The sequence below is a fragment of the Elgaria multicarinata genome, chromosome 6 (genome assembly GCF_023053635.1).
Source record: "Elgaria multicarinata webbii isolate HBS135686 ecotype San Diego chromosome 6, rElgMul1.1.pri, whole genome shotgun sequence".
NCBI lineage: Eukaryota > Metazoa > Chordata > Lepidosauria > Squamata > Anguidae > Elgaria > Elgaria multicarinata.
Window position 1 is genome coordinate 67931991 of NC_086176.1, and position 24149 is coordinate 67956139.

The window sequence follows — 24149 nt, forward strand, 5'->3', positions numbered from 1 at the left end:
CTATGAGATGGGGGCTCAGGCAAGCTTGATGCCTTTCCTATTTCACAGCCAAAGAACATAATCCATGTCCTTTATACTGCAGTTACTCTGTGCAAGATGTCGTTCTGAAAAGAACGGGATAAAGGCCAATTTATCCTCGCCCCAACATATGAAAGAGGGAAGGGCACAGTTCTTCCCCCACGCCGCACTGCGGCGATGTCGCCGCCAGAGTCGATAAAGGATGCCGGCCTCTCGTCACTCCGCCTGCTGTTTGTAAGGCTCCAAGGCGTCAGTCGTAATGATTCTCTAATCAAACATCCGGTTCCCAATTGCAGCTTGCAGGATTCTCCATGTGCGGGGCAACAACGTTGGAAATTGTAAAATCCTTAAACGAAGAAGATTAGACCCTCCGTTCCGTTGCAATGTTTTGAAATAATCAGGCGTTCTAATCACAAAAGAAGCCAGAAAAGGGACAACTGTTTTCCTCCCCCCACTCTGGGCGGGACACTACATTTTAATGTCTCGTGGCTGACAGAAATACAACCGATGAAGCCATGAGAAAGGCTTTGCCTTTTGAACTGCTGCCTGTTGATTAGGTTTTAAGAGAAAACGGGTGCAACTTCTTCTTGTTGTAATTCTTAAACTTTCTTTTATTGCCCCCAGAGTAGAAAACAAGCTACCATGCAGTTAAAAAAGAAAAAAAGCGGCGTGTGTGTATGTGTGTTTGTACTTCAGCGCCTTCAAAGCCTGCATGATAGGTAGAAATATAAAAGGTTCTGCCTCTCCCAACATGGAGGGGGGGGGGGTCGGGGTGAGAGACCAGGAAGCTATACCTGCTGAATTTCTTCCTGTTGAGAAGCTTCAACGGGAGGAATAGATTCCTCCCGTTGAAGCCCAACGCTGCAGCAGTAATATCGAAAAAGCATGTTCTAGGGAACCTCCGCTTCACTTCTGTCAGGAGGACGCAAGTATCAAACAGGCACTTTCTTACTCTCGGAAGGTCTGCCGGATTTTCTGCCTAGGTACACGCTTCACTTTTTGCTGCCCATTTACAGCCTTTCTTCTTCTTCTCCTCTCGAAAATATGTTATTATGTCCACGCCCCCAAGTAATAACGTTGTCATTGCAAACGAAATGAAACATAAATCCAGAGAAAATCGAGTAATCTCAAAGAGAGGCCAAAGTACTGCTTTAAATTCTGAAGGGCAGAAATAACACGGCTTGGTCGGAGAAAAGCAAGAGCACCGAGGTTCCAAAACGCTGCTTAAGTCTCTGCAAACTTATTAATAGACAAAAAGAAATTAAACGGATTTAAAACAACAACTACAAAAACCCTCATGCCCACACTCACCAACAGCCTAACTACTTAAAAATGCTCGCAAACATCCCGCTTCCTATTCCAGCAGCTCTTCTAACGGAGTCCGTAACTTCGGACGGGGTCGCTTAGGGCAGAAGCGCTGCATCCCACCCTCCCCTTGCACCGCACGTGGGAAGGCGGTTTTCGCAGCGGAGGCTGGTGGGGCTGCGAACCCGTCAGTGGGGCTGCGAACCCGCCCTGCGTTCCAGTCAGAATTCTAGCGGAGCTATCTAAAGTGCTTAACCCTATCCCCAAACTGGTTTAAGTACCTTGGATAGCTCCTTTAGAGTTCTGACTGAAACCCAGGGCGGATTCACAGCCCCACATGGGAACCACCAGCCTCCACCGGGTTATCGGGACCGGAAGTGAGCGCTGCACGGCGCCTCTTGTTTGTTTTGGTTATTAAAACAACAACAAGCGACTCATGGCGAGGGGGTCAGAGAGGCGGAAGTGGCGGTCGCTTCCGTCAACGTCCCGGAACTAGCCGTGTTGTGGGTACCGGCCTCAGAGTTTTGCCGGCCGCCGCCGCCGCCGCCGCCGCGCTAAGAGGCGCGGGGAATCATGTCGCTGTGAGGCTGGGCTGGCGCAGTTAACGCCGCGCAGGGGAGGTCCGGCCGGGCACGGGGGCGGCGGCGGCGGTTCTGCTTCCTATATGGGCCACTTTCTCTCGCGGAAGGGAACCAGCCAGAAAGCGGAGAAGAGCTGCCCCCGCCGCCCCCCCAGTCGCCCCCTGAAGGGGAAGGTGCCGCCGCGGAACCGGAGCTGCTTCCTGCGCGGGCCCTGCATGCTCTGCTTCCTGGTCCACAACGCCAGCCCGCCAGCCGCGGACGATCAGCCTCCCGCTCGCCGGGACTCCTCGCCGCCGCCGCCGCCGCTTCTTTACGCGACTCTGCCGGCCCCCGAGGAGCGCGCCGCCCGCCGCCTGCTGCATTTGTCGCCGGTGGCCGCCTGGGAAGAGCGGGGCCGCCGCTGCCGCCGCTTGCTCCTCTCCGGCCTGCTGTTCTCGCCGCCGCCGCCGCCGCCGCCGCCTGCAGCGCGCCGGGGCTTCTTCGGGCCTGCGCTGGAGAGCGGCGAGGCTCCGCCGGAGATGGTGTGCAAGCGCAAAGGAGTCGGGCTGCCCGCCTGCCCGCCCCGCAAGCTGCCCCGCTGCGCCACCATCACAGAGACTACGGAGGCGGAAGGGGCCGGGAGTCCTTCGCCGCCGCCCGAGGCTGCCGGTTGCCCGCCGGGCTTCCTGCCTGAGCAGCTCCTCTGCCCCCTGCCCTGCGCCTCAGAGCGCGCCAGGGGAGGATCGCCTAGGGACCCCACTGGAGAGAATGGAGACGGGAAGGGACTCACGCCGGCAGGCTCCCCTTCCCAGCTGCCAGAACTTGGGGGGAGAGAAAAGCACGAGCCCCGCGAACCGGACTGTGAGGAGCCCCCAGAGAACCCAGGCGACTGCTGCCGAGAGCTGCAGCCGCCGTCGCCAGACATCAATCAGCTGCCGCCCTCCATCCTTCTCAAGGTGGGTTTGCTGAGTACGGACAGTCAAAGGTGGTGCTATCAGGTAACCACGATCCGGAGGCTCCCAAGGTATGCAGGGAATACCCACTTCTTGACATAGGTACTTGCATCATTTCTATCCCTACGTTCTTTTTTCTCCTCCCCACTCCCCTGAGGCTCTGTAAGAAGACATCTTCGTCGTTTTCTGGGTTGCCTGTGTTGAATGTGGCACTTCCTCAGTGTACCGGTTTCTCATGTGGGACAGGTTGCGTAATCTAGGGTCACCAGTGGTGCTTCTGATGTGAGGACGCTTCTTCAGGTTATTTTCTAAATTCTACTCCTGCTGGAAGTTAGCAATGAATCAGGAGTGTAGGTATCTGCCACGTAGCCAAGCCTTTGCATAGGGTGTCTTTTAAGGGCATTACATTGTAACCCAGTTGAAGGCAAAGTAGAAATAGTTATCTGGAAGCAGCCAGCTCTCCAGGGTTTCAGGCAGGATTCTTTTCTAACCCTGGAGATGGAGGGGATTGGTGGCACCTTCTGCATGCAAAGCACATGCTCTGCCAATGAGCTGTGGCCCTTCCTGTTCTTGATTGTTCACAATATGACAAACAGTTATAATGAGGCTGGATCTCTGTCTTGAGAGAACAGAGTGCTTTTAGAGTATAGTCACATCAATGAATCTGTAATATAATTATTAGCATAGAGAACTATTCCACATGCAAACAACTATGAGTAGCCTATGGGAAAGGTCACTGTCTAGTAACCCATCATTTATGATAAAAAAAGATATCAAGGTTATGGGAATAGCTGAGTGGTGTTTAACAAATGTTATGTGTTCTGGCTTAAATTATAGTTTAGAGCCTACACTGAATTCATAGTACTAGGTCATGCTGCTACACTGAAAGTTAAGGAAGGAGGATGTCTGAAAAGTTGGGAGTTGGTGTGTCCTGTGCTCCAAAGAGCATTAAAAAGTCAAGAAGCAAAGAATGCTTCTAGTGCACATTCTCAAGGCAAGAGTGTGGAATCCTGCTTGAGCCCCCTGAAGCTATTCAAGAATCCTGCTTTGCATCACATTGCAGGCATCCTTCATAGGCACAGTTAGCTGGGATCTTTGACACAGAATCATTCCCACAGATATGGTTTATTCGAGATAATAAGTTTTTTCTGTGGACGTTTATTCCGAGAAGTATCCTCAAGAGCTGTGAATGGGGGCTTAAGTTGACATGCAAATAAATCATCTGTTGAGTAGGCTATAAGGGCTGGGTTGGCTATTGCTCTCTGCCCCCCTCCTCCACCGAATGCCGGTGCTGGTTCCTCCTCACCTGATTGGGACGCTGCCAATCCATGGGGAGGGGAGGAGAGACACTCCCCCACCTCCTTTTTGCTGCAGTGGTGCCCACAGCATGTGTCCCTCTGTGGCCGCTACAGCCAGAACCAGGGGGCAGATCTCCAGTCCCCCGGTTCTAGCTGTGGAGGGCCATGCACCACGGGCTCTGCTCCAGCAACAATGAGGCAGGGGAGGTTCCACTGGGTAAGGATGCAACGCAATCTCATTTCCAGTTCAAATGGGCTCCTTTTCCTTTTGTTTCGATGCTGAGGCCAGAGAGAGCTGACAGCTCTTTCTGGCCTCAGTGTTGAAACTAATGGGCCTATCCCAGGAAGCATGTGGGGAGCTGCGGATTGCGGCGCCCCACCAAGGGACAGCACAATGGGTAGTTACCCAAGGTCTTCCCGGGCAAGGATTATTTCTCCTGCCTATAGAGCCCTGCTAGACAAGAGTGACAGGGGTTTCTGTCGCTCTTGCCTCGTTACTCTGTGGGCAGGGGAAATAATCCACAGAGCCTGACAGAAGATGCAAGAATCCACGGTTGTGCAGATAAACGCTCCACATCGTTGATTATTGGAGTTATTTTGTGGAAATAACCAACTGCAGGGTGGTTTTTGCTCCACAGACAACACAGTAGTCAATGGTGGACTATTTATTCTACTGTGGGTTATTTAATCAACCCTTGACTATTGTGTAAACTGAACCCAGTCAGTGAGTTATTATAAGCAACTATGTGTGAAAATTATTAATCCATGGTGCGTTCAATAACTTGTCCCCCACCCTCCCTCCTCCTTTCAGTCCTCCTACTTGTATCCCATCATCCCTTGCTGCCAAAAATAGTGTTCTGCTGGATCAAGTAGAGCAGCAGCCACCACTTTGACCAATCTTGCCTAGCAACTCTGTAGTTGATGAAAATAACGAAGTGTGCCTACTACATAACATGATAACCAATGGCAGTTTAAATAATCCACTCTGCACATCATTGATTATTTGTGTGGGTTATTTTGGTAAAACACTGATCAGTTATTATGTTGTCTGTTGGACAAAACCCACCCAATGGTTGACTGTTTCCTCAAATTAACCAACGGAGATAACCAATACTCTGCAAAGTTGACTATTCACACAACTGTTGGTTAGCGTGTTGTCTGTCGGACTCAGTGGACTATTTTGCAGGGTTGAGTTGGCTATCTTGGCTGGCTACAGAATTCCTGGGCAAGAGTGCCCAAAACTGCGCTGGCTGCTCTGCTACAGCCAGCACAACGTGCAGAGGCTGCTGGGATAGCACCGGGAGGACTGAGGGAGGAGGGAGAGCGGGGAGAGGTGCAGGGGCTGTGTTAGTGAAATGCTGGGTTGACACCACTCAACACCAGCCCCAACCACTCTACAGTTGTGTAGGAACTGTTGTGTGGGGAGTACCCCCTCTATAATCAACCCTGGAGTTGACTATTAACCCACCATTAACTATTGTGTTGTCCAAACGCAGCCACTGTGGGTTAAAAAAATCCCACCACACAACATGATAACCCCGGTGGGTTAAATAATGGTTAAATAACCCACCATGGATTATTTTACCCATTGTGGGTAATCACGTCATGAAAACCCAATCAGAAAGCCCTTAAGCAGCCCTCCAAAGAATGCTGCCCAGCCTTTCAGTTGCTAGACTATAGGAACCTGAGATGAGAAAATTGTCTGACAACAGAGGTGTTGGCCTGTTGGCTTTCCAGGACAGCTAGTTGCTAATCAGGTCATTAAGTCTGTCATTCAACATGATCTGCTCATCTGCATGGGGCTGGAAAGTTAGTTAATATATAGGTTGTCTGTTAATGCTTACTATGGCTAAAACATTATGGAATGGTGAAAATCAGTGGAAGAGTTATAAATCCATAGCTGCAGGAAACGTGTCTGCCTTAAAGATACTTGTTCAAATATTACAAAAAGAATCAAAGCCCTAGAACAAGAAAGTGTCAGGAAGATAGGCAGGAAATTTGAGGCATTGACTTTTTCTTAACTATACTTTTTTCTTTTCTTTTCATAGATATTTTCCAACTTATCTTTGAATGAGCGGTGTCTTTCAGCATCGTTGGTTTGTAAATATTGGCGTGATCTCTGTTTAGATTTCCAGTTCTGGAAGCAATTGGATCTCAGTAGTCGTCAGCAGGTATGAAGGAAGCTACATTGAATGCCTTTGACCATATCAAAATAATTACTTTGTCTTTTCCTTGTAAAAGTGATACTTGTGGCCACTTTTCATCTTGCTGAGTTCTCATAAAAGAAATGTGATTTATTGATTTATTTACAATATTTATATACTGCTCCTTATTCAAAATTTCAGAGCAGTGTACAAGATAAAATAAAAACAGAATAAAAACACATTAAAATACATTTTTTAAAAAGCAAAATGCAAAGTGAATCATTGCTGGTTGTCAAGGGAAGGCTTCCTGGAACAAGGATGTTTTCAGGAGGCGCCGAAAGGAATACAAAGTTGGCGCCTGCCTGACCTCCAGAGGCAGGGAATTCCATAGGAGGGGGCTACCACACTGAAGGTTCTTCCCCTGGTGGACTCCAGTCAGAGGATAGGTCTATGTGGAACGACCAGGAGCAGGCCCTCGGATATCCTCAGTGACCAGGCAGGTTGATAGATGAGAAGATGCTCTCTCAGGTATCCTGGTCCCAAGTTGTTTAGGGCTTTGTACACAAGTACAAGAACCTTAAACCTGGCCCAGTGCTGAATAGGCAGCCAGTGCAGTTCCCTCAGCAAAGGAGTTACATGCTGGAAAGGGGCATCTCTGGACAACAGCTGAGCTGCAGCATTCTGCACTAGATCCAGCTTCTGGAGCAGCTTTAAGGACAGCCCCACATAAAGCGCATTGCAGTAATACAATCTTGAGGTTACCCTGTACCACCATGGCCAAGCTGTCCCTGTCCAGGAGAGTCTGTAGCTGGTGAACCAGGTGAAGCTGGTAAAAGGCATTCTGAGCTGCCATGGCCACTTGAGTCTCCAGCGACAGATGATGTAAGAGTACCCCCAAACTATGAACCTGATTTTTCAGAGGAAGTGCAACCCCATCCAGAACAGGCAATGAGCCAGCCATCTCCCAAACTCGGGAACCACTCATCCACTAGGCTTCTGTCTTGCCAGGATTTAGTTTCAGTTTATTGGCCCTCATCCAATGAGTTTTCCTAACTTCTTACTTCATTGTAGTAGCACGATGGCGATCTCTCTTCAAAAAGTTGTGTGAAACATACAGGAACATATGAAACTTTCACTGAGTCAGATCATTGGCCCAGTGTTGTCTACTTTAGAAACCAATTCCAGTCAATGACTTGAGCAGAAATCTTTCCCAGTCCTGCAGCCTGAGAGCCTTCTTATGACTTTACTTCAAAATATATTGTTAACAGCTGCGAATAAACCCATTGTGATTTAAACATATGTATATTTGTATGATGGAGGATTAGGTGTGACCTGCACAAAACTCTTAACAGACTAAAGAAGCTTAGAGCATGATTATCTGAACACTGGACTAGCAATGTGCAGGATTTAAGTGTCAGTTCTGATGCAAAGAAACAACAATATCTTTGAGCCAGCTTGGCTTTGTGGCCTGTCATGGGAGCTGCAACAGACATTGGTAGCTGTGATGAGCAGGGTTTTTTTTTTTGGTAAATGTGGTAGAGTCAGATAGGGATTGAATTAGATCCAGAAGAACTATTGGTTCCAAATATATTGTGCAGACATAGTACTGCATGTGGGATTATTAGCAACAGGAGGTACCTAAAATTCAAGTTGGACAGGAACACAAAGAGGGCAGACTTATAGTGAAGGTATCACCAAGCTAGATTTGCGTGTGTAAATGCTATTCAGTAGTACGGTAGTAACTGTCTCAGACTTGCTGATACTTCTATTTGGTTTTTTTAAAAACCATAAAATTAAAAAAGAAATAATAAACTGTGGGAATATTACCATTATGTATTGGATTTTGTTTGGCAGGTTACCGATGAGTTACTGGAAAGAATTGCATCAAGAAGCCAGAATATAACTGAAATCAATATTTCAGATTGCCGTAACGTATCAGATACAGGAGTATGTGTGCTAGCATCTAAATGTCCTGGACTTCTAAGGTATACAGCCTACAGATGTAAACAGCTGTCTGATACATCTATAATTGCAGTGGCATCACAATGCCCTCAACTTCAGAAAGTACATGTAGGCAACCAAGATCGGCTCACTGATGAAGGACTCAAGCAGGTAAGCTTTAAATATTAGTGAAGGTGTTTTTTGATACCAGAGGAAGTTGTCCTTAAATCACTAACACTGCAATTGTGTACACATCTATTCAGAAGTAAGTCCCTTTGAGTTCAGTGAGGCCTACTCCCAGATAATTATATATAGGATTGCAACCTTAAGCTGCAATCTAATGTCTACTTCCTTGAGAGTAGGCCCTCCCTAAATTCAGTGGTATCTGCATCTGAGTAAATGTGTGTAGGAGTGGGCTGTTGGTGTCAAAACAAAATGTATTTATATTACTTTCCACTGCATGCAAAGATATCCAAGGTGATGTACAATGATGTATAAGGGATAAAACAAATTTAGTCAACATTTTTTATTCTGTCAAGAATTCCAGAAAGACCCTTGTCTACGTGTGCAGTTCTTTAGCTATGCATTCATAGCTCTTTTTAAGTACAATCAATCAAATGTAGGTATAGTTGTGTCCTGATGGATCCCAATTTTAGCACTAAATAAACTGTTTTCTGGGATTTTTGTGACAGGCAGTGTATGCAGGCTCCTTTTAAGCACAACAGTTAAAGCTGCAGGTGCCCTGCCCTCTTTTAAATCTGGTCACTCTAATATAGCTTCTGCACTTTAACTGTTGTGATGAAGAGGGAATTTCACCAGGTTCTCCATATATACAAATGACACCTGCTGAAATTTCCTTTTCTATGCAACTGTTAAAGATACAGGAGCCCTGTCCAACTTTTCATATGGTCACCCTGCTCAACAGCCACCTTTTCTATTCCCCCATCCCGCATAATTTCTCTTCAGTGCTTACCTTAGTATATAACAATTTGTCAGCTGTCAGCTCATGATATGCAGCTCTGCTCTTTTCCACCTGATCCTCCCAGGGAGGCTGTGGAACTTTTGAATAGGTGTCTAGATTCAATTCTAGGATGGGTGAGGGAGAACCAACTGAAACATAATTCTGGGAAGATGGCAGTTCTGTGGGTTGATCTGGATAGTAGCGTGCAATTGAGTCTGGATGGTGTTACACCAGAACTGGATGGTGTAGTAGGTCTGGATGCTAACACAGCTTAGGATGCTCCTGGATTGTTGCTGTCTGTGGAGGCACAGATGATGGCGGTGGTCAGGAGTGTGTTTTTTAAAGCTAGACCGCTACCACTCTGGGAGCCTTTGTTTTGGCTGAATAAAATATTGTATTTTATTTCAGTAAAATATGAAATTTTACTGAAAATTTCAGTAAAATTTTCAAAATGTATTGGGTAAAATATTGTAATAATTGGGTAAAATATTGTAAATAAATGAATATACGCTTTATATGCGGCTGCCTCTGCTGTCTGTGTGGAAGCTACAGCGGGTAGAAAATGTGACCTCCTGGATGCTGGTGGGAGTTAGAAAATCTGAATACAACTTCAGTCCTACGTCAGTTGCACTGGCTGCCAGAATGGTCTTAAAACATTTAAACCCTTAACTTCATGCCAACAGCCCATGCCTTGCTCCTTCTATGCTAGCATTTGCACACACTTTGAAGATTATTCAAGGCTGCCTTTGATACCATAACTTATGAAGTGCTTTGTAAAGTAATTCTGGCCATCTGGTCACATTTAAAGTGTAACTTGTCTAGAGGGCACAGCCCTAAATGGCAGCTTGAAAGAATTTTATACAAATAAAGGATGTTGTTTTAAGTTGAGAGACAATCTTACAATTTCTGTTTCTCAGCTTCTAAAGGAAAGGTGCCATTATTAATTTAGGGGTGATAACTGGAATTGACTTGATAAAATATCATACAGTTTGTTTCTGTTTATTTTATACACGTTACAGATGGCTATAACTTAATAAGCCTTTTTTATAATAGTAGAAAATAAATTGGAGTACCTAGCTTGTGTTATGACCATCTTGAACTGCTGAGATCTATACTGCCATAAATTTCATGTTTTGTGAGCAATATTGCTTCTTGACTAACTTCTGAGTTAGAATCTGAATTCACTCTGTAGCACTGTAATGTTTATAAATATAGTGTAGCTTGAAGACAAGCATACAGTATATAAGAATTTGGTTGCTATATTTATGCACATGTTAACTTCATTTGCAGCTGGGCTCAGTGTGCAGAGAACTGAAAGATATTCATTTTGGGCAGTGTTACAAGATCTCAGATGAAGGAATGATCATTATAGCTAAAGGATGCCTGAAGTTACAGAGAATATATATGCAGGAAAACAAATTAGTAAGTACTTGCTATCATGTATTTAAACAAAAAATGTCTGCACATTCTTCCAGCTTCTACCCCACTCCAAAGATTTCATAGTGCATGCTAACTATGTTTTGGAGAGTGATCTGCTTAGAAACTTACTCATATTCTGAAAACGTTAACCTATAATGCACATGGTGATTTAAAAACTGATTCTCAAGATATAGCTCATACTTAAACATGAAGGGTGGACTGCTAGCTCAAGGAAATTGAAAAACTGTGATTGTCTTGTGTGTTTCGGTAGTCAGTATAAATGTAACAAATACTACTAGCAAAACACTGCTGGACACTAATCTCATAGTACAAGAATTTCTAAACTGGGTTGCTGGTGGGCACAAAACATTCTGTGAAGAGTTCTGTACACTTCCACAGTGCAATGCATTGCTTACATGGCTTGGTTTATATGACCACAAGATTTTGTGTTGATCAGTAAAGACTGTCTAATGTATTTATTTTTTAATATCCAAATTTATGGAGGAAAGTTCTACTGATAGCTAAATGGAACTTCAGCATACAGATTCAGTATATTGCTGAATGCAAGATACTGGATTCAAACAGGACTAGTAGCAAATGCATTGCTTTTGAGCTTCCTGAATACACCTGAGTAGCTATTATTAGACACAGAATCCTGGTTTAAATGGACTTTTGGTCTGATTCAACAAAGTAATCATGTTTGTATTAATTATAAAAAACAATTAACATATTACAAGATTATGATATTTCTGAAGAGATTGACAATAATTGATCTGGGTTGTAAAACTTGGCAAATTTAAATGAGATGCTTTTTGTATCAGTGTCAACAAATGAAACTGGAGCACTAATATTTTCTCATTTCCCCCCAAATTTATTATTATTTTATTCGTTACATTTATATTCATTGCATTTAATTCTGCCTTTTCCTCCAAGGAGCCCAAGGCAGTGAACATGATCCTCCTGCTCTCCATTTTATCCTCACAACAACCCTGGCTCAAAGTCACTCAATGAGCTTCATGGCTGAACCCAGATCTTCCCAGTCCTACACTCTAACTACTACACTACACTGGTTCTCTACTTTTACATGAAATTGGTACTTCATTATAAGCTACTAATTTTGCTGCAGCTCTTCTCATAGCAATCAGATCTGGTTCTGATATCACACTTTCGCCTTCACATGCATTGTTTGGACTAATTCCATTAAAAAGTAGTGGAAAAATAATTTGCAATGGAAAACTCTCATGGACGTCTAATTCTAATGTAAAGTTTTCCAGGTGGGTCCCTCAATAGCACTTCAGTGGAAGAAACGTTTGGGTTACCCACTGTACTTGATGCATATTGTCATGAGAAATTGAGCTGACAAGGCAAAACTCACTTTATTCAAATAATTGTGTATGAATTAATGAAAGACTTTGTCTGAGGAAGTTATGTAACATAACAGATTGTAGCTGGAACACTTGACCATTCATAATTTGTATTTGTCCAATGTGCTCTCCCTAGTAAGTTTATTACTTTATACATTATAAGTGTAATCAGCTCTGTATTGGCCATGTTGGAGAGGCTATCAGTTCTATGTTCAATTATGCAATTACTATTCCAATCTCAAAGAAGTCTCATAAATATCACTATGTAATTGTCCAGGCACTGGAGAACTACATTAAACTTGGCTTCACTGGTATCTCATTGAAAAAAACGACTTAAAGGCTTGTGCTTGCTACCTTTGTTCTTTGGAGGAGAAATGTGCTTTCTTAGAATTGCTCAGTCTGCAAGGAAATAAAGCTCCACTCTTAACAAGAAAACCACATTTCTTGCAACCAACCCAGAAACAGAGTGAACAGTGATGTCACATCAGATGTGGTTTGAACAGCACCAATTGGCCTTAGTTCTATGGTAGGACACATGCTTTATGTGCAAATAGTTTCAAACTCTGGCATTTCCAGGAAACCCTGGACAGCTGCTCCCTGTCAGTATGACAACTACTGAACTAAGTGAACTAATTGTCTCACCCAATATAAGGCAGCTTCCTATGTTTCTAATTTATTTATTGTTAACATTTATATACTGCTAAATATAATAGACTCTCTCAGCAGTTCATAGCATTAAATTTAGTTTCTGGAACATATTCTGGGAATCCAGTTAATATGTATGCACCTTACTGCTGTGAGTATTTTGAATGCTTTATTTCCCCCTAGCAAGGGATACAGATAACTAAAATGCAAGTAATAGAACCACCTCTTCATGTTCTACAACTTGGAGGGTACCATTTCAGAGCATCTGTTAGTTAAGAAAAACTGGCTGGGATTTTTAAAGAGCTGTGCAGTGGCTATAGCAGCCCAATCATGTGGCTATACCGTATTTCTTTGATTCTAAGACACCATCGATTGTAAGACGCACACTAATTTCAGTACCACCAACAGAAAAAAAGCTTTGATTCTAAGAAATAATAAACGCACTCGTGATTCTAAGATGCACCCCGTTTTTAGAGAAGTTTATATGGGGAAAAAAGTGTGTCTTAGAATCGAAGAAATACGGTGCTTTAGAAATCCTAAGCAGTATATTGAACTTTCACAAAATACAGGAGGATAACAAAACTGGAATCTATTCACTACTAAAACTCTGAAGGCTATAACAACTTTTTCAGACCAAGAAAAAAGTTGTTACTAATAAATGGGCTTTCACTTTGACAGTTGTTCTTTGGTTCTGTTAAAATGTCTTCTGTGGCAGGGATTTTGATTTAATTGCAGGGTTTGACTTGGAAATTACTCAAAATGTTCAATTTTTGTACTTATCTATACTTCCATATAAAAAAGGGAACAAACCTATGAGAACTAGATGGCCCAAGGCCTATGTTTTGCATTTCTCTGTTAGCATCCTAGCAAGCTTATTAAAAACATTTCCATCACTTTTCCACTCTACATAGAACAAAAAGAAAGGTTGTGCATATTCTTTGGCAAAAAAGAGACAACACAGATTTTATGGTTAAGTTGTACAGATATAACAAAAACGTTTTGTTATGAGAATGAGCTGCTGTGAGCTTCCTTGCTTTTGCATCTGCTATGGTTTCTTTGTTATGCTCAAATTGGGGGAACTGTGGCTTATTCTAACTGATTAGCTTACAATCAAATCCTGATTTGATGTTCTGGTTTAACTGATCACAGAATGAACCACAGTTTCCTCAGTTGGGGTATTACGAGAAAACCGGTTTATTCAAACCATAGTCATGGAGAAAACTCATAATGGCCCTGTTCAGAAGACACCTTAAACCATATTAACAAAAAAGTCTTAACCACTGTGGTTTAAGGTGTCTTCTGAACAGGGCCTGTGGCAAACTATGGTTATAGAGTAAACCTAGCCACGCTGCAGCTTCTGTATAAATATATTTCCTTGTTAGTAGCTATCTGAGTGTGAGCTGAGTGTCTGGAATTACATGGTTCAAATATTGCCTCAGTCACAAACCTGCCAGTCTTTAGATTGGGTAAATATTATAATGCTCACCTGGCCTTGAGAATTGTTCTGAAGGTTAGAGAGAGTGACTGCCTTTCTGGTAATTTACTGTACAGATAATGATCCCTTTTGCCTTTGGTCCTTCCCTGTGTCAGTGGTGTGTTCTGCGTTGCCTCTGCTTGGCACTGATTTATTCCACCACTGCTGGAATGTGTTTATAGTGGGCTTGCAATGTAGAAAACTGTGTGTGCATGTATAATAAAAATGCAATGTCTTGATGCTGACATGTCATGAAGGCTCTCAGGTTTTTAAACCTGGAAGTTGCCAAGGTATCATTGTCACAAAAGAATTCTTCATATCCAGCCGCTAGGAAAGTGTGCTGTACACGCATTGATTTATCAGATTGTTTCAGGCCTAAGGGCATTCTTCTTCAGCAGCATCCTCCAGCTGAGTCATTTCGCATCACAGCATAGCGTGTTAGCAGAGCAGTTAGGCAGTCTTAATTAGTCGATTGCATTGAATATCTATGTCTTAAACAAGGTTTATATTAAGAAAAATGTTTAAACGTAAACTATAAAACAAGTGTGGCTAGATTTATAGAGAGCAAAAGAAATTTGGATTTTGAAACCTTATGTTTAGGTTATTGTGACATTATTTTGCTCCTTGTTTGAGTGAGCGCAGAGTGGTAAGCGGCAGTTACTGCAGCCGAAACTCTCCCCACGGCCTGAGTTTGATCCCAGTGGAAGCTGGTTCTCAGGCAGCCAGCACAGGTCGACACAGCCTTCCATGCTTCTGAGGTCGGTAAAATGAGTACCCAGCTAGCTGGGGGAAAGGTAATTGCGACTGGGGAAGGCAATGGCAAACTACCCCGCTACAAAGTCTGCCAAGAAAATGTCAGCGAAAGCAGGCATCCCTCTAGGAGTCAGCAATGACTCAAGTGCTTGCACGAGAGGTTCCTTTCCTTTCCTTCCTTGAGTGAGCAAATCATCCATTCCTTCCATATATGCACAGATCATTGTAGACACATCCTGAGGGGGAGCAGTTGTGCAACTGTGTGTGCAGTTTGTTAACCATCCCTAAAATATTGCAGAATGTTTGAGCTTGGTATCCCGTTACAAAAGGCTTGTATTGCTTAACACTTTAATAGTTGTTTACATAATATGCCATTTTTAGAGTGACAGTTTTATAGGATGGCTGTTTTAACCAGTTTTGCAAGAATAAAAGGGTATGAATCTGTCATATGTTGCCCTGTTGTGCAAAAGAGAGAGAGAAAAGTTGTAATTGCAAGCTGTTTTCTAGACAAACTTGTTCAGGGTATATTCACTTTTAGCCATGGTTATCTTTTGATATGTTTAATCCAATATGATATTTTCTACATTTTGTTTATACTTATTGGAGGCTTCTGATACTGGCTATCTAGGATACTCTTGGTTTGTTTGTATTTGTGTGCTCTTCTCCCCCTTACTCCTTATACTAGGGGTGGGCAGACAGTAGATCTTCAGGTGTTTTGGACCAGCATTCCTGAAAATTGGCCTGCTGACTGGGGCTTCTGGGATTGGACATCCAAAGATCTCGATATCTTCCTTCTGCACACCCTGGCCTGCTACAGTCTGAATACTACAGAACATTTCTCAGCCTCAGTGCCTTTTACTCTGTGTTATCTCTTGGAAACTAATTTGTTTAAAACATTCAAAGCAGATAGTGGCAATGTGAAAGGGCTGGACTGGCATCTAGGCTTAGTTTCATCATCAGAATATGTCTACCTATCCCCAGGCAGGACCTGCCTGAGAAGTAGCTTTGTTTCTGTCCAGAGTATTGCATTTTAACTTTTTGTGCAACTTTACTAATTGGATTGTAATCCAATAAATGATATAACTTTAATCAGCTAACTCTTTCTGCTGTCCTCACCCACCCCTCCCAACCTCCTTATGCAGTAATTGTGCCTGCAGAAATCAGCTCCTGCAAAATAAGAGTTAGGAATTTAAGAAGGTGTTCTTTTAAATGTTAGGAAAATAAATGTTTTAATGAAAACAGTGAGCCACTAGGGGTGCCAGTTACTTTATTGCCCCAAATCTATGGAAGCTTGAAATGGAAACAATTTTCCTGGAAATCTGTTTTAATTTAATTAAAACAAGAATCCAACCACTATTTAAAATATCATAGGGGGAGTCCAATGAATACTTACAAAAACGTGCTGAAAAGTATAGCTTGTTAGACGAGCACTATTAGTAACACTCTGGCCTATCATTTCTTTCATCCTCCCTAATACTAATATTGTGACTTTCTATCTATATTGCCAACAGATATAATGCATTAGTCCTTAAAATGCTAAGCCTTATCTGTAAATAATACTGTAGGAAAAATGTATCAATTTCTATTGACCTTTAGGTGGCAGTGTGACTTTAGAGATGCCACTATCATGCCTTTGTGTCCTTGATGCAACAATGAAATGCTTGGGAACAGTAGATTTCAAATACAGTAACAGTGATGTTATGTACCCATAATTTACTTATTCACAAGGATCAGAGTATGTGTTACTGATTTTAATGCTCTGAAGCTACTCTTAAGGCATAAAACTAAACTTTGAAGATTTCCCCCCCTTAAAGTAATGGCCAATCTACCTATGTGTGACTGCAACTATTGACATTTTAACTTCATGGAATGAGCAGCTCCTAAATGAATTGGACATCAGCGTCTATAAATCTTATATAGTGCCATAAACTATAAACCTTTATGAAACAGATTGTTTTAAAGATCCTTCATGCACAGGAGATGCGTTATGACTGTAATCTTTTGCATCTATTCATTTGCTGGTTGGCACCACCCTGAAAAGTTACACTGAATATAGTTGGTCCAGTGTAAAATGATAGTTTATATTCCCTGCAAAATTTCCTGGTTTGAGTTAATCAAAACTGAATTCTTTTTTGTTTGTTGGTTCACTAATCATGTGTACAAGAGCAACCGCAGTGCAAGCGCCTTCGTACTTGATTCTCCCCTCCCCACTTACAATGCTATAACCCTAGTACTGAAGTAGAACCTCTGAGAGATTATACCCATGTTCAGTAGTGGATAAATGTGGTCTTCTCAAACCTCAGAAAGTGGGCTATGATCATCAGAGCAGTTCTTCTGCTGAACACACCTGTCAAATAGTCAGGGTTTTTTTTTTCTTCTCTGTGGACTTACGCCAGAATTAACTGCCAAGATACAGCCTTTTGACCCTAAATTCCAATGTTGTATAACATAATACAAAGTTTAAAGACTATTTTATATGCTTGAGGTCTACAAGATTAATATTGCTGTTTTGATGTTAATGGAATATGGAAGGAATGTTTCACCCATGGAATTTTATAATGTATGTTTATATGTATATTTATTTATTTATTTATTTATTTATTTTTATTTAAGGATTTTTATGCCGCCATTCAGCCAAAAAAGGCTCTCACGGCGGCTTACAAAAATATTTCTTGACAGTCCCTGCCCACAGGCTTACAATCTAAAAGACACGACACAAAAGGAAAGGGGATTGGGAGGGAGGAGGAGGAGGGGGGAAAGGAAAGCAAATTCAGGCACTACAATCTTAGTTGGAAAGTTCAGCAGTTACAGGTGACAGCAGGAGGGAGGGGTGCTCTCAGCTGGAGCTGGACCCAGGCACGGTGGAGAGGTGCCTGGCTGCTGCTTCCTCCCTCACTGGTGGCCTCTGCAAGTATGTATAGCTTTCTAAACATGACTTCCTCTTTCTAAAGAGAACTTGATTCATAATGTATATTGTGCACTGCTATTTGGTTATTTTCTTTTAGCCACACATGCTTTTAAGATTTCTCACCAAGCAATTTGTCAGCATAATTGTAAATTTATTGTACGACCTTTGGATTGCTAAGTATTGCATGTTGCCAGCTACCTTTTAAGCAAAAAACTACATTTGAGAGCAAAAGTTACTGCAAAACAAACATTCGTGAACATTGTAATTGAATTTGCTTGTTTCAAATTGTTCTAGCTCTGCATTTCAGGGCCTTTATGATTTAGCAGTGTCTGGAATTTATATGGGCAAGTAGGATGACTTCAAGATAGAGTAGAGTAAGGGTGGACAACTTGAGGGATGATGGGAGTTGTAGGCCAAAACATCTGGAGGGTCACAACTTGCCCACCCCAGACTAGAGGGTCAGTTTTCAGTTGCATAGTGGAGCTTATTTGGTAGAAGTGCAAGCAAGTAGCCTACAACTGAGGAACGCTAATGATAGGGGGCATATAATACTAAATTGAAGACATCTTAAGACCTCTAGTCTGCAGAATACTAGTATGTGTGGAATTTGGCAAGCTTTATAACCTGAAAGTTGGATTTGATAAAATTTCACACCTTCTTCTGTCCTGTGAAGACTTTATTTCTCCATTACCTTCAAGCCTGACATCAGATCTCTTCCCAATGTATAGGTCATTTCCCTATCTTCTGAATTTAATTTGGATTGCTGAAATCTTCTCTTAAAACTAAACTGCACCCTTGTGTCTGCTTTAAATTTTTTATTAAACACCTGGTAATACCTAGCATCCTCAGTTCTTCAGATTCTGTTGGCCCAAGGAGACTTTCTGCCATAAGAATGAAGTAACAATATTGTTATAGCAGGATACGTGTGTGTGTATGTGTGTGTGTGTGTGTGTGTGTGAGAGAGAGAGAGAGAGAGAGAGAGAAAGAGAGAGAGAGAGAAGTACTCATTTGAACCCTTAATATAATCATCAGCTTGGATTACATACATAATGTGTTTTTTCCTGTTAACTACAAGGAAAATGCAGCATTGCCTTCAGCTTTCTGCAAGGAGGTTGTAAGAACTGGTGACACAACTCTCATATGGTCTAGCAGTTTCTCCTCTTGTCTGAAGTGCTTGAAGGTAAAGCATTCCTTGGCATCACTAAAAGGAGAATAGTTGAGGATTGGGTCAATAGGCAGCGCTATGTTGGTCTCCTGTTGCCAATTACTGCCATACATAACAGTTGGAAACGTTTAATGCAATAAAGAATCCAAACTGAAAATTGTCACTCATAAAATGTATGTTTGGTACTATATATTTTGCATAGGTTAACTGCATCTTGATTCTTAAATGGAAACATGCAGTAACCTTTTCCCTTTAATTTGTTCACCCTTAACGTACAGTTTTAAAGAACAGCTTTTCAACTTGTTCTTGATATATCTGACAAGTTAATAAGTAGTTTTGACTAGACATATGATGATACTGAGTGTGGTCCTAATGTGCTTGTTCCTTTAAGTTGCCTAATAGAACTATGTTACATAGGAACACACAAGGTGGTAGATTTACTAATGAGTAAATTGAGCAGAGTAGAGTGGTATTCCTACTCTCCGAAAACTTCAAATAGCCCACCAAGTCTGGAATGAAAGAAAGTATAAAGAATGTGTCTGGAACAAAAGTGCTGGATAGCAATGGCCTTTAATTATCGGGGTAATTGCTTACCCAAAATATAGCAGAGTGCGAAATAGCAGCAGCGTAGAGTCTGGAAATGGTTTCAGCTTGAATTTAGGAATAAAAAGAAGCACTCACGGTCTTTGGTCAGTAAAGAAGCTTTACTGACACTAAATAAATTACTTACAGAATAAATGGTCATATATACAGTCCTTTCACAGTACAGCAACAACGTAGCAGTATAACATCAGCAGTCTGATAATGTCAGTAAGTTCCAGCAGTAAGTTCCAGCAGTAAGAACCAGCAGTAAGTTCCAGCAGTAAGAAGCCATACAACATGGACTTCTTAAATACACTTTTCTCCTTGGCCCAATTAACCAATAGTCTCTTCATCTTGTACATCTCGTACCGCACGTAGGCCAGGGAAGAATCTGCTTCATACTGGACTTCTCCTGGCAGAGACAATCTGGCCAAGGACATCTTTTTAACTCTTTAGAGTCCTTTTCCTTCTGTGGGTAAAAACCTAACCACAACACCCTTTCATTTTTAACTACAGAAAAAATACAATTTACATTTCATTACATTTCACCTGTAAGAAATCAACTTTACATGTTTACAACAATCCCAACATTGTGTACATTTCTTTGTGTTTTACATTTCCCAGAGACTTATTTATATGTAAGTTTTTTTCTTTTCTTCTTCTTCCAAGCACTGTTGAAAAACTTGGTGCTTTGGGGCGTTGAATTACTTTGCAATCTTCCAACTTGCAAACTTTCAGCAATTTTAAAACTTTCTGCTTCTGGCTTTTTAGGTAATTTCCTTTGGAAACTTTTCTACCTCTACACCAAGGTAACACCTAACTTTCCCCAGAGACTTCAGTTTCAACCCTTCCTGCAGCTTTGGGCTGAGTTTTCTTGAATGTGGTCTTGGGAACTCCCTGCCACCAGTAGACGAACCACTAGCTCCACAATCATGTACTCTTTTGCTTGCCCCTTTGCATACAGACACGTGTGTTTGAAAACACCCCCTTTCAGTTTTCGCTGCCTGAAAACACTTTTCTTGCTCTTGTTCAGACAATTTCAACACATCACTGTAACACTCAGGTTCAGACTTCACACAACACACACTGAATTCATCTGAATACTTTAAAGGTGGAATTCCTTTGTTTTTTCTTTGTGAACGACGAGGTACACTGGAAATTTCTTCCTCCCTTTCATTTCCCTCCTCCCTTCCACTTTTGGGAGTGGAAACACTCTTCTCAGAGATGTGAGGGCTCTGAGAAGTTAACCCCTGAGTTACTGTTTTCTCCTGGTTGTTCACAGTTTCTAACAGAACTTGGGAACCTTGAATCCTGTCCCAACCTGCCTCCTGAAAAGTAGCAGACCTAGAAACAACCACCTTCCCATGACTTAGGGAAAAACGCCAAGATTTGGATTGCATGCCAGAATAACCCACAAAACGTAATTTCACAGACTTGGTTTCACCTTTAGACCTTTTGGACTTTGGGATATGCACGTATGCCCAAGACCCCCATGTTCTCAAGTGAGACAAATCTGGCTTTGAACCAAAAAGTAAACAGTAAGGCGAACTGCCTGTAACCCTGCTCCAGGTTCTATTACACAGATAGTTTGCGGTTAAAAATGCTTCTCCCCACAAATCTTGCTCAGCGTTTGCATCAGCCATGAGAGAATCTTTCTTCATTTGAAGTACTCCAATTCTTCTCTCAGTTGACCCATTTTGAAAAGGAGTTTGGGGATCTATTAACCTGTGTGTGATTCCTGTTTTCCTAAACCACTCACAGAACCTTCCAGAAACAAACTCACCCCCACGGTCCGACTGCACAGAAATAATGGGCTTGTTAAAGAACTTTTCCGCCCAAGTTTTCCAATCCCTAAAAGTTTCAAAAGCTTCTGATTTTCGCTTCAGTAAATAACACCAACTAAAGCGTGTGTAATCATCCAGAATTACAAGCACGTAACTGGATCCCCCTTGTGTAGGCGTGAATGGCCCTACCAAGTCAATAAACACCAGTTCAAAAGGCTTTTGTGACACCCTGTCACTTTTCCTGCAGATGTTCTGCACCCGGGATTTGGTCTGATGACAGATTGAACAATCCAAGAAATTTTTACAGTTTCGCAAGCTTAACCCTGTACACACTTGAGGCATGTGACTTAACACTTTAAAACTTGCATGACCTAAACGCCTGTGCAACTCATGAACACAATTTTTATGGTCTGGCACGTTACCAGTTTGTGCCACCCTTTCTTTACCTGCACCCATGTAAAACAGTCCATTTTTAACATGTCCCAGTGCCACATTTTGTCCATCCTTAATCACTTGGCACTCATCCTTCTGAAACGTAACAACGTATCCTTCAGACGTTAGAGCACTAACAGAAAGGAGACAAAAATCTAAATCTGGAACATACAGAACCTGTTCACACTCCTTTTGCAGACATGGAACGTAGCAACAGCCAATTCCTTCCACCCTCGACGTTCGTCCATCTGCAAGCGTGATTGACTTCACCTTGCTTGGTTCCAACTTCCGAAACGCCTCTGGATTATTAGAAATTGTTCTGGACGACGCAGAATCAATCAGCCAAACCTCTTGGGCCTCGTTACACCTCACTGTGGCTGAAACAAATGCATTCGAGCATTCCTTCTCCTCTCCAGCCTGTGTAACTCCCTTCTTCCTCTTTTTACAGAAGCGTTTGATATGACCCGGCTGTTTGCAAAAATAACACTTTCTTACTGCAACTGCGGTTCTCTCCACACTGTTGTCTTGGAAACACTTATCTCTCTGCATTCTTTCTCTGCTGCCAAGGGCTGACTGCTTAACCCTTTCCTGGCAGTTTTCCTCCTTCCTGGAAAGACGCCGTTTCTCTTCTTGGAGCAAACGACCCGTCAAATAATGAAGAGTGAGTTCATCAGTCTTCATACTTTCCAGACTGGTTGTCAGAATGTCCCAGCTTTGAGGCAACGACCCCAAAATCAGGTAGCACTTATGCTCTTCCGTAAAAACGATTCCGACCTCCTGCAACTGGACAAATAGAGATCTCACCTGTTGGAGATGATTTGCCAAACTTCCAGCCTCCTCCAACTTTAACCGATACAGCTCTCTGGTGAGGCTCAGCCGTGTGCTTGCCGACGCACGCACATAAATCTGTCTCAGCGCATTCCAGCTGTCTCTTGCCGTCTCATCTCTGTTGATATGGACAATTTGCGAGTCCTCCATACTCAAGACAATGTTTGCTTTGGCCCTTTCATTCTGCTCTTCCCACACTTGTGCTTCTTGAGCAGTCTGACCAACCGGCCTCGGGACACTCACGACGTTCCAACATCTGTCCCGCTTCAAAAACATTTCCATCTTGAATGACCACGTTAAGTAATTTCTCTCATTCAGCCGTTCCACCGGAATACTGGATGCCATCTGAACCTGGGCCATCCTCACCGGCTGGGCTGGAGCGCGACTCACACTGGATACAGACCCGTCTGAGCTCGATGAACTGCCTGAGCTCGACTCCGTCTTTCCCTCCAGCGTTCCTTTGCTCTCAAGCTTTCCAGCAACCAAAAATTATGCCTTCCAGACTTTCTCTGGGCGCATAACCTATCGGGGTAATTGCTTACCCAAAATATAGCAGAGTGCGAAATAGCAGCAGCGTAGAGTCTGGAAATGGTTTCAGCTTGAATTTAGGAATAAAAAGAAGCACTCACGGTCTTTGGTCAGTAAAGAAGCTTTACTGACACTAAATAAATTACTTACAGAATAAATGGTCATATATACAGTCCTTTCACAGTACAGCAACAACGTAGCAGTATAACATCAGCAGTCTGATAATGTCAGTAAGTTCCAGCAGTAAGTTCCAGCAGTAAGAACCAGCAGTAAGTTCCAGCAGTAAGAAGCCATACAACATGGACTTCTTAAATACACTTTTCTCCTTGGCCCAATTAACCAATAGTCTCTTCATCTTGTACATCTCGTACCGCACGTAGGCCAGGGAAGAATCTGCTTCATACTGGACTTCTCCTGGCAGAGACAATCTGGCCAAGGACATCTTTTTAACTCTTTAGAGTCCTTTTCCTTCTGTGGGTAAAAACCTAACCACAACAGTGCCTTGTAACTGCAGGAAATATTTCTAATTTATCTTCAGATGAGTAGCTAGTTCGTAAGACGTGCAATCCTATGCATTTTTATTGTGTACATCACCCTGAGAACTATTGTTACTGGGGGCTTTGCTAGACCTACCGGGTGTTCCGTCGTTGAGGAGCGGTGAAAGCGGATTTTCCCGTTCAGCCGTGACGCCTCATGATCCACACCTTCCTTAGATTTGTGGCGGAAGTTTGCGCCGGTTGTGCTGCTGCCGCCTCGAGCACGGTTGCGCAGCCACACCGGCCTGATTTCCGTGGGTTTTTTTTTCGCTCGCCGCACAGTTTGCGCAAGTCCGAAAGACCGCAAACAGCGTAGATCGCTTGCGCAGCCGTCAGCAATGCCGCGGCAGCGGCAGTGCCAGCTGAAGTGCTGCTGCTGCGTACCAGCCCCCTCAGGCACCAGCGAGTGCCGGTGTTGAGGGTCAACACTGATGTGGTCACTTCCTGATGGGGGTCATGGCGGGTGTAATATGACCCAAGGTCAGTCGTCTGCATGGGCACTCTGTGCCTACATCTCCCATCATGCCTCTGAAGTGTCGGTGGCGCTGACC

At 42.9% G+C, this 24149-nt stretch overlaps 1 protein-coding gene across 1 annotated transcript in view; it reads left to right on the forward strand.

Annotated features, from left to right (window-relative positions):
• Positions 1-1814: 1814 nt before the first annotated feature.
• The window catches only part of FBXL17 (F-box and leucine rich repeat protein 17), a 204362-nt gene continuing 182027 nt past the window's right edge, over positions 1815-24149 (forward strand). The window contains exons 1-4 of the mRNA XM_063129536.1: positions 1815-2839; positions 6183-6305; positions 8133-8390; positions 10471-10602. Of these exons, the coding sequence (XP_062985606.1) occupies positions 1988-2839; positions 6183-6305; positions 8133-8390; positions 10471-10602 (1365 nt within the window). The 5' untranslated portion in view covers positions 1815-1987. The remainder of the gene's footprint in view (positions 2840-6182; positions 6306-8132; positions 8391-10470; positions 10603-24149) is intronic.